Source organism: Heptranchias perlo, chromosome 20, assembly GCF_035084215.1.
Source record: "Heptranchias perlo isolate sHepPer1 chromosome 20, sHepPer1.hap1, whole genome shotgun sequence".
In the NCBI taxonomy this organism is placed as follows: Eukaryota; Metazoa; Chordata; class Chondrichthyes; order Hexanchiformes; family Hexanchidae; genus Heptranchias; species Heptranchias perlo.
This window is the reverse complement of record NC_090344.1, coordinates 21435139-21446332: the sequence shown is the minus strand read 5'-3', so window position 1 is coordinate 21446332 and position 11194 is coordinate 21435139. Positions and strand designations below refer to the sequence as shown.

The 11194-nt window shown below is 45.6% G+C and overlaps 1 protein-coding gene and 1 non-coding gene across 2 annotated transcripts; one reads left to right on the top strand and one right to left on the bottom strand.

Moving 5' to 3' along the window:
• On the top strand, positions 1-11125 carry LOC137335968 (zinc finger protein 271-like). The gene is made up of 2 exons (XM_068001473.1): positions 1-148; positions 9173-11125. The coding sequence occupies exons 1-2, from the start codon at positions 1-3 to the stop codon at positions 10861-10863; spliced, it is 1839 nt and encodes a 612-aa protein (XP_067857574.1). The 3' UTR covers positions 10864-11125.
• Positions 1061-1154, bottom strand: trnay-gua (transfer RNA tyrosine (anticodon GUA)). Its single transcript has 2 exons — positions 1118-1154; positions 1061-1096 (listed from the first exon to the last, which is right to left on the bottom strand). It is a non-coding gene; the product is annotated as a tRNA-Tyr (tRNA).
• Positions 11126-11194: the final 69 nt, after the last annotated feature.

Here is an 11194-nt window from a genome sequence, read left to right as displayed (position 1 = left end):
ATGGATAACGCATATGATTATGGATTAGAAAGCAAGAGGTTCGATTCCTACTTGGTTTGGGAATTTTTTTGCAAACTGTACATTATTTTATTGCTTTCAATACCTTGCAAACTGTCCAACTTGGTGGTGCTGCCTGGCTCCAGACCTGGTAAGTGCCTTCTTAGTGCAGCAAGCAGTGCATCAGTGTCATAATCTGAAGGTCCTGAATTCAATCTTCAGAGAAGGCATCAGGGATTATGAAGCTTTTTTTCCATCTCTCACCTCATCTTTCCATCTTTGCTGCAGAGCAAAATCAAGAACTTTTGCTGACTGCAGCTCATCAAAAGATGTTCTGCCCCTTGACCTCTCTGTACTCAAACACACAGTAAAGTTTAGGAAGTACATGGGCTATGGACTCGCTGACAACACTCTTCTTTCTGTTTAATTGCACCAAGACAAACGGTGAGTGGAGAATATAATCAACGATCCCACGACTTCTCACATGCCAAGTGAGCGCTCTACCAGTTGAGCTAATTCCTCGTTTGCTGTTTGGAAATCGCCCTTCACAGTTCCCGCCTCGCACTCGCCTCCAAGCTGCTCCACGACCAGCAGAGAAATCTTGCCTTGGGTTGCCGCTCCCTAAATATATTAAATACTTTGCTCCAATCTGCAGTATCGAGCATCAGCAAGTGAGGAACAGCAGAACGGGAAGCCACAGTAATCATGAATGATGCTGAGAAGAGCCCGAGCCTGCGGAAGGAAGACGAGGTCACCGGAAAGCAACAGCCGCCCGAGCTTGAGGGAGCAGCGTGAGCCCTGACTGACTGACTGATCGAAAACCTTTTTGCCTGAAATTGAGGGCGATTTGAAGTGTTGCTGATCAAAGGCACTCCCTGTTGGTGAGCAGAGGGAAATGCTCGAGTGAAACAGCCGTGCTCGGGCAGAGACAGAAAGCTTTTCGGTTCGAGAAAGGAAAAGAGGTGTCCTGTGACTCAGTGGCAACATGTTAATCTGAAAGCTGCCTGTAAAGTTCAGAGAGCGACCTTGAGGTAATTGCTGCTTATTCCAAAAGCATACTCAGTCCTTCGAGCCGGAATTGAACCAGCGACCTAAGGATGACTTTACTTTGGTTAATGCACTACAGTCCTCCGCTCTACCAGCTGAGCTATCGAAGGGAAGCGATAGAAAAGATTGTATTTGGTGATTGTTCACCGTGCGCCTGTTGACATGTTCAGACTCGTGGAGACCACTGCTGTTCGAAGACTTCTTTTGCCTGAGAGCGAGAGCTGAGTGTTTTGAACTAATGCTGCTCAAAAGCACTCCCTGCTGGTGAGCAGAGGCAAAACAGCCTTGTTTGGGCAGACACAGAAAGTTCTGAAGTTTGTGAAAGGAAAAGAGGCGTCATGTGCTTTCATGGCGACATGTTAATCTGTAAGTTGTGTGTAAAATTAAGAGAGTGACCTTGAACTAATTGCTGCTTATTGCAAAAGCACACGTACTCCTTCGAGCCGGAATTGAACAAATTACGTGAGGATGACTTTATCTTATTTTCCACGACAGTCTTGTCGCTCTGCCAGCTGAGATATCGAAGGGAAGCGGCAAAAATATTTCACTTTGGTGATTGTTCACCGTGCACCTTTGACACACCCGGACTCATGAATTCCAGTGCTCATGACTGAGGCTGACTCGGTACCTGCTCATACCGCAGTGCTGTGGGAGTGTGAGCTGCTCCGTATTCTCCACAGCCTGGGCCAGTGACACAATGAATAATGCGACTGATTATTGATCTGGAGATTGTGGGTTCAAGTTTACGGAGGGTGTAAAGTGGAAGGCCGGGCCTGGAGAGCATTGGAATAGTCGAGTCTCGAGGTAAACAAAGGCTGGGATGAGGTTTCAGCAGCAGAACTTCATTCTGGAAGTTGGGATTTGTTTCTGATGATGTTAATAACCGCTATAACTGGGCTGAAATTCAATATTCTGGATATATGTGAAATAAATCAACTTTGTTTCAAACAGAATGTAAACAATTTTACAACACCAAGTTATAGTCCAGCAATTTTATTTTAAATTCACAAGCTTTCGGAGGCTTCCTCCTTCCTCAGGTAAATGAGGAAGGAGGAAGCCTCCGAAAGCTTGTGAATTTAAAATAAAATTGCTGGACTATAACTTGGTGTTGTAAAATTGTTTGCAATTGTCAACCCCAGTCCATCACCGGCATCTCCACATCAAACAGAATGGGTCAATTACTTGACGAATTCAAGATAAGAGACTAATTAATGACCTAATTATCGATTATTATGCCTTTTCTCATTTTTCAATGTAGATTATTTCAGTTCTCATACCTTCAATTACTCTCATGGCCAAATCCCAGTTCCCCAGACCTTCCCGAGTGCCTCTCCCAGCCTTGGGATCCAGGGAAGGTATCGGTAATGTACCCGGGATCACTAAACACAAAACCCAGTCTGTGAATCACTTTCAGCGACTGGACTTATCGTGTGTCCCACAGCATCTCTCTCACCTTCGATGTGTGAATAGAGCATCAGGCCTGGGAATCTCGGCTTAAATTTAAATACACTCTGCAAATGTATTTAACAAAATACAAACAAGTAAACACATCACGGACCAATAATCCATTTCTATATTTACAGGAGTAAGTATGTTGTCTAACTCCTTTGGTGGACAGAATAAAGAAAAATCCCAACTCTCAGATCCCCACGAATCCTTTGCAAATACCTTACAAATCTTGACAATAATCAACAAGTCTAATTGAATGTTGACCTTTATCTTGAGTGGGGTTGGAATACAGAAGTGATGCTTCTGTTGTTAAGAACCTTGGTCAGACCCCATCTGGAGAACTGGGCAACAAACCTAAGGAGAGATAAATCGGCCTTTTAAAAGGTACAGTGTAGATTCACCAGAATGATGCCGGGGTTAAAAGGATTAAATTATGAGGACGGGTTGCAAAAATTGGTTTTTATTCCAATGAGTTTGGAACATGGAGATGTGATCTCATCGAGATGTTTAAAATAATAAAGGTATACAATAAGGTAGATACAGAGAAATGATTTCTTCTGGAGGAGGAATCCAGAACAAGAGGGCATAAGAAATAGGAGCAGGAGTGGGCCATATGGCCCCTCGAGTCTGCTTTGCCATTCAGTAAGTACATGGCTGATCTATCTTAACTCCACTTTCCTTCCCAATTCCTTGATTCCCTTGGTGTCCAAAATGTTTTCGATCTCATTCTTGAATATATTCAACGACTGAGCATCCACAGCCCTCTGGGGTAGAGAATTCCAAATCTCCACAACACTCTGAGTGAAGAAATTTTTCCTTATCTCAGTCCTAAATGGCCGATCACTTATCCTGAGACTATAACCTCTAGTTCTAGACTCTCCAGCAAGGGGAAACAGCCTCTCAGCATCTACCCTGTCATGCACTCTATGAATTTTAGACGTTTCAATGAGTTCACCTCTCATTCTTCCAAACTCCACAGAATATAGGGCCATTCTACTCAATCTCTCCTCATACAACAACCCTCTCATTCCAGGAATCAATCCAGTGAACCTTTGTTGCACCCCCTCTAAGGCAAGTATATCCTTCCTCAGGTAAGGAGACCAAAACTATACACAGTACTCCAGGTGTGGTCACACCAAAGCCCTGAAGAATTGCAGCAAGACTTCCTTACTGTTATTCTACAACCCACTTGCAATAAAGGCCAACATACTATTTGCTTTCCTAATTGTTTGCTGTATCTGCTTGTTAACTTTCTGTGATCCGTGTACAAGGACACCCAAATCGCTCTGAACATGAACATTTCTTAGACTCTGACCTTTTAAAAAATATTCTGCTTTGCTATTATTCCTACCAAAGTGAAGAATTTCTACATTCCCCCACATTGTACTCCATCTGCCACCTTCTTGATAATCTTAAAATTAGAGCTAGATCATTTAAGAGCAAAATAAGGTGATAATTTTTCACACAAAGGGCAGTGGAAATTATAAACTCACTTCCCTGAAAGGCTGTGGGTGCTGGGGGTAATTGAAATTTTCAGTATTGAGATCGATAGATATGTATTGTGTGAGGGTTGCAAGGGATATCGAGCAAAGGCGAGTAAATGGAGTTGTGATACAGATTAGTCCTGATCTAATTGAATGACGGAGTAGACTTCAGGGGCTAAATGTCTAATTCCAGTTCATGAACCTAGTCACTGACACCAATCACCTCCAGTCTGATAAATAAAACCACCACAGTCACTGATACCAATCTCCTCCTGTCTGATATAAACGAACTCCACGGTCACTGATACCAATCTCACTGAATGGTGGAACAGGCTCGAGGGGCTGAATGGCCTACTCCAGTTCCTAATGTTCCAATGTTACACTGAAGTTGCTAACATTCCTCTTCACAGTTCTCAATGCTCCCTATCTTGGTGTTGTCAGGAAATGTTGATCTTCTGCCCTTGTACCCAAGCCCAGGTCATTTCTCTGTATTGAGAAGAGCAATGGTCCCAACACTGCCCCTGGGGGACACCACTGTTTACATCCCCACAGTCTGAAAAACATCCATTAACCACCACTCTGCCCTTTCTCCAACTTCCCATCCACACTGACCCACTCCCTTTAATACCGTGAGCTTTAATCTGATCAACAAGCCTCCTGTCCGGCATCTTCTCAAACACTTTTTAACAATCCATCTTCACAACCTCCATTGCATTTTATCCCCACACTGTGTTATTCCCTCCAATAATCCCTGCTGTCTGTCCTGAATTAATCCATTTCATTCCCAATGTTGAAATCTTTGCTCCACCCACTCGGTTCCATCGGTTTTTCTCCACAACACAAAGGGCCAGTTTTCCCCAAGAGTTTCACACCAATCAGCTTTCAAAATGAGGCAGACTTTCAGCCAATGAGGGAGATCCGGGCTCAGCCCCGCCCACTCGGTGCCGCAAGTCCCGCCCCTCACACACTCCCATTGGTTGGAGGACCAACCGCCCGCTCGGTCCTCCAGTCCCTCTCCGCTCTTCCTATTGGTCCGGAGCTCCCGTCAATCACCCGGGCAGTGTGAGCTGAGCATGCGCGGCGGGCGGGGAGTGAGGCCGAGATCGTGTCCGCAACAGGTGAGAGATGGGCGGGGGGAGCGGGTTAATAAACCCCGGGGGAGGGGGCGGGGGCTTCACAAACCCCGAGTGCGGCCCCGGGCCCGAATATCAAACAGTGAACATTCTCCTCTCTCTCTCTACACTCCGGGGGCTCCGGTTTAGATCAGACCCGAAACTCAACACACGGCCCGCGGCCTCCGAGCATGCGCAGAGTCAGCGTCAAACCTCGTGACTCATCGAATCAGGGAGCGTCTGTAAATGAAGGAGAAATGGTGATCGGTCAGGGAGCGTCTGGAAATGAAGGAGAAATGGAGATCGGTCAGGGAGCGTCTGTAAATGAAGGAGAAATGTTGATCGGTCAGGGAGCGTCTGGAAATGAAGGAGAAATGCTGAACGGTCAGGGAGCGTCTGAAAATGAAGGAGAAATGGTGAACGGTCAGGGAGCGTCTGGAAATGAAGGAACAATGGAGATCAGTTAGGGAGCGTCTGTAAATGAAGAAGTGGTGCTCGGTCAGGGAGCGTCTGTAAATGAAGGAGAAATGGAGATCAGTTAGGGCACGTCGGTAAATGAAGGAGAAATGGAGATCAGTTAGGGCACGTCGGTAAATGAAGGAGAAATGGTGATCGGTCAGGGAGCGTCTGTAAATGAAGGAGAAATGTTGATCGGTCAGGGAGCGTCTGGAAATGAAGGAGAAATGCTGAACGGTCAGGGAGCGTCTGGAAATGAAGGAGAAATGGTGAACGGTCAGGGAGCATCTGGAAATGAAGGAACAATGGAGATCAGTTAGGGAGCGTCTGTAAATGAAGGAGAAGTGGTGCTCGGTCAGGGAGCGTCTGTAAATGAAGGAGAAATGGAGATCAGTTAGGGCACGTCGGTAAATGAAGGAGAAATGGTGATCAGTCAGGCATCGTCTGTAAATGATGGAGAAATGTGGATCGGTCAGGGAGCATCTGTAAATGAAAGAGAAATGGTGAAGGTCAGGGAGTCTGCAAATGAAGGGGAACTGGTGATCGGTCAGGAAGCATCTGCAAATGAAGGAGAAATGGTGATTGGTCAGGAATTGTTTGTAAATGAAGGAGAAATGTTGAATGTCAGGGAGAGTCTGTAAATGAGGAAGAAAACATGACGGTTCATAAGAACATAAGAAATAGGAGCAGGAGTAGGCTGTACGCCCCCTTGAGCCTGCTCTGCCATTCAACAAGATCAAGGCTGATCTTCGACCTCAACTTCACTTTACTGCCCGATCCCCATATCCCTTGATTCCCTTCGAGTCCAAAAATCTATCGATCTCAGCCTTGCAAATACTCAACGACTGACCATTCACAGCCCTTTGAGGTAGAGAATTCCAAAGATTTACAACCCTCTGAGTGAAGAAATTCCTCCTCTTCTCAGTCCTAAATGGCCGACCCCTTATCCTGAGACTATGCCCCTAGTTCGACACTGTCCAGCCAGGGGAAACATCCTCTCAGTATCTACCCTCTCAAGCCCTCTCCGAATCTGAGAAGTTTCAATGAAATCACGTCTCATTCTTCCAAACTCCAGAGAGAATGAATTAGCCCATTTTACTCAATCTCTCCTCATAGGACAACCCTCGAATCCCAGGAATCAATCTAGTGAACCTTCGCTGCACCGGCTCCAAGGCAAGTATATCCTTCCTTAGATAAGGAGAGCACAACTGTACACATTACTCCAGGTGTGGTCTCACCAAAGCCCTGTACAATTGCAACAAGACTTCCTTATTCTTCGACTCCAACCCCCTTGCAATAAATTCCAACATTCCATTTGCCTTCCGAATTGCTTGCTGTACCTGCATGTTATCTTTCGGTGTTTCTTGTACGAGGACATCCAATCGCTCTGAACACCAACATTTAATCATTTCTCACCATTTAAAAAAAATTCTGTTTTTCTATTCTTCCTACCAAAGTGAATAACCTCACATTTCCCCACATTATACTCTATCTTCCACCTTCTTGCCCACTCACTTAACCTGTCTATATCCCTTTGCAGGCTCTTTGTGTCCTCCTCACAGCTTACTTTCCCATCTAGCTTTATATCATCAGCAAACTTGGATACTTTACACTCGGTCCCATCCGCTAAGTCATTGATATATATTGTAAATAGCTGAGGCCCAAGCACTGATCCTTGCAGCACCCCACTACTTACACGTCCAGGCCATCAATATATATCAAAAAGAGGCATGGTCCTAATACCAATCCCTGCAGAACTTCACTGTATACTTCCTTCCAGTCTGTGAAACAATTGTTCCCCACTGCTCTCTGCATTCTGTCTCTCCGCCAATTTTGTATCCATGCTGCCATGGGCTTCAATTTTACCAACAGGTCCATTCGGTGGTACTTTACCAAACGCCTTTTAAATGTCCATGGACACAACATCGAGTCACCACCTTCATCAACCCTCTCCGTTATTTCACTGACGTACTCAATCAAATTAGTCAGACGTGATTTTACTTTTAACAAATCTATATTGACTGTCATTTATTAACTCACGTTGTTCCAAGTGAGAATTAATTTTGTCCCCGATTCTAGTCTCTCGAAGTTTCCCACCACCGACGTTAGGCTGACTGGCCTGTAATTGCCGGGTTTATCCCTCTCCCATATTCTTGAACAGGGGTGTAACACTTGCAATCCTCCAGTCCTCAGACATCACTCCCATATCCAAGGAGGATTGGAAGATTGTGGTCAGAGCCTCCGCTATCTACACCCTTACTTCCCTCAGTAATCTAGGAGGCATCACATCTGGACCGAAAATCTTTTTTACTTTGAGCACTGCCAATCTTTTAAGTACCTCCTCTTTATCTATTTTTATTGTCTCCAATATCACTACTACCTCCTCCTTTACTGTACAATGGCAGAATCCTCTTCTCTGGTGAAGACGGATGTAAAGTATTCATTTAGTGCCTCAGCCATGCCCTCTGCCTCCACAAGAAGATCTCCTTTTTTGTCCCAAATCGACCCACCCTTCCTTTGACTCCCCTTTTACTGTTTGTATGTTTAGAAAAGACTTTTGGATTCCCTTTTATGTTAACCACCAATCTATTCTCATACTCTCTCTTTGCACCTCTTATTCCCTTTTTTAGATCTCCTCTGTACTTTCTTTGTTCAGCCTGGTTCACTACTGTATTATGAACCTTACATTCGTCATAAGCCTCCTTTTTCTGTTTCATTTTAATCTCTATCTCTTTAGTCATCCAGGGAGCTCTAGCTTTGGATGCCCTTCCTTTCTCCCCCGTGGGGATCTGTCTGCTCTGTACCTGAACCAACTCCTCCTTCAAGGCCTCCCATTGTTCAATTACTGTTCTGCCTGGATTTTTGATTCCAATCCACCTGGACAAGTTTCCTTTTTAACTCACTGGAATTAGCCCTCCTCCAGTTAAGTATTTTCATATTTGTTTGTTCCTTGTCCTTTTCCATAACGATTCTAAACCTAATGAGATTATGATCACTGCTGCCCCACTGAAACATGCTCCACCTGCCCCACTTCATTCTCCACACCGAGCCCACTGCTGTACTCACATTCACTCTCTAACGCACTCTCACATTCACTCTCTCACATTCACTTTCTCACTCTCTCACATTCACTCTCTCACGTTCACTCATGGTTTAGGGCCACTGAAAGATGATGGGATGGGTTTGGATTTCAGCACAGGGAGGAGGGAGAGTGTGTGGGACGGGGATTTACAGCTTTGGGGAACAAGAGATGAAAGAATGTTCCATAGAAACTAGAATTGTCTGTTCTGAATTTCGATCGTGTATTTACAGTGATGACTTTTGTAAACTCTTTTTGCAGGGTATTGGAATGGGAGGATTTGCAGACAGGAAACTCAAACCAAAGATCATGTTAAGATCTGACTGAGTCACTCGAATGATCAGGACCTGAATATCATCGGCCTTTGAATATAGAAGGAGAAATGTTTGTTTATTCTGTCTGTGGGAGAAGATTTCAAACACCTGAGTGAGAGTGTCCCAGTGCACTGACTGTGGAAAGAGATTTAACCAGTTACACAGCCTGAAAAAACATCACACCATTCACAGCGGGGAGAAACCGTGTGTGTGGACGAGGCTTCAACTGATCATCCAACCTGGAGAGACACAAGGTCACCCGGACCACGGAGAAACCGTGGAAATGTGGGGACTGTGGGAAGGGATTCAATTGCCCGTCACAGCTGGAAATTCATCGACGCAGTCACACCGGGGAGAGGCCGTTCTCCTGCTCCGTGTGTGGGAAGGGATTCGCTCAGTCAGACGGCCTCTTGATGCACCAGCGAGTTCACACGGGGGAGAGGCCTTTTAAATGTTCTGACTGTGAGAAGAGGTTTAAAAGCAAAAGTAATCTGCTCACACACCAACGCACACACACTGGGGAGAAGCCGTTTACCTGCTCTGTGTGTGGGAAGAGATTCATTCAGTTATCCCACCTTCTGACACACCAGCGAGTTCACACTGAGGAGAGGCCGTTCACCTGCTCCGTGTGTGGAAAGGGATGCACTTCTTCATCCACCCTGCTGTCACACCAGCGAATTCACACTGGGGAGAGACCTTTTAAATGCTCTGACTGTGAGAAGAGATTTAAAAGCAGAAATGAACTGCTGACACACCAGCGCACTCACACTGGAGAGAGGCCGTTCTCCTGCTCTGTGTGTGGGAAGAGATTCACTCAGTCAACCAACCTTCTGACACACCAGCGAGTTCACACTGGGGAGAGGCCGTTCTCCTGCTCTGTGTGTGGGAAGAGATTCACTCAGTCATCCAGCCTTCTGACACACCAGCGAGTTCACACTGGGGAGAGACATTTTAAATATTCTGACTGTGAGAAGAGCTTTAATAGCAAAATTAATCTGCTGAGACACCAACGCACTCACACTGGGGAGAGGCCGTTCACCCGCTCTCAGCATAAGAAGAGATTCACTCAGTCATCCCACCTTCTGTCACACCAACGAGTTCACTCTGGGGAGAGACCGTTCACCTGCTCCGTGTGTAAGAAGAGATTCACTCAGTCATCCCACCTTCTGTCACACCAACGAGTTCACTCTGGGGAGAGACCGTTCACCTGCTCCGTGTGTAAGAAGAGATTCACTCAGTCATCCCACCTTCTGTCACACCAGCGGGTTCACTCTGATGAGAGACCTTTTAAATGTACTGACTGTGCAAAGAGGTTTAAAAGCAAAAGGAATCTGCTGACACACCAACGAGTTCACACTGGGGAGAGACCTTTTCAATGTTCTGACTGTGGGAAGAGATTTAAAAGCAGAAACGAACTGCTGAGACACCATCGCACTCACACTGGGGAGAGGCCGTTCACCTGCTCCGTGTGTAAGAAGAGATTCACTCGGTCATCCCACCTTCTGACACACCAGCGAGTTCACTCTGATGAGAGACCTTTTAAATGTTCTGACTGTGAGAAAAGCTTTAAAAGCATATACGAACTGTGGAGACACCAACGCACTCACACGAGGGAGAGACCGTTCACCTGCTCCTTGTGTAAGAAGAGATTCACTCGGTCATCCCATCTTCTGGCACACCAACAAGTTCACTCTGATGAGAGACCTTTTAAATGTTCTGACTGTGAGAAGAGGTTTAAAAGCAAAAATGAACTGCTGAGACACCAACGCACTCACACTGGGGAGAGGCCGTTTATCTGCTCTGTGTGTAAGAAGAGATTCACTCGGTCATCCCACCTTCTGACACACCAACGTACTCACCCTGGGGAGAGACCTTTAATTGTTCTGACAGTGAGGAGAGCTTTAAAAGCAAAAATGAACTGCTGACACATCAACGCACACCCATTGGGGAGAGACTGTTCACCTGCTCCGTGTGTGGGAAGGGATTCACTCAGTCATCAGACGTGCTGAGACACCAGTGAGTTCACATGTGACTGCAGGGGTTGGATTCTGCTGTTAATCCCATCCAGGACTGAACCATGTTCATTCTGACAGTTGGGGTTTGTTTCCGCAGATGTTAATAATCCCAATAACTGGGCTGGAGTTTAATATTCTGGATATCTGTCAAATAAATCAGCTTTATTTTAAACACCTTGTTGTAGATTTTGGTCTTTCCCACCTGAGTGTTTAGCATCACCTGACTAGAGCTCAGAAAGGA

What these genes read in the sequence shown, in the direction of transcription:
- LOC137335968 (XM_068001473.1), top strand. Translation starts at nt 1, where the DNA reads ATGGATAACGCATATGATTATGGATTAGAAAGCAAGAGGTTCGATTCC. An exon ending in GCTGCCTGGCTCCAGACCTG is followed by an intron (nt 149 to 9,172) that starts GTAAGTGCCTTC and finishes TCAACTGATCAT; the next exon opens with CCAACCTGGAGAGACACAAG.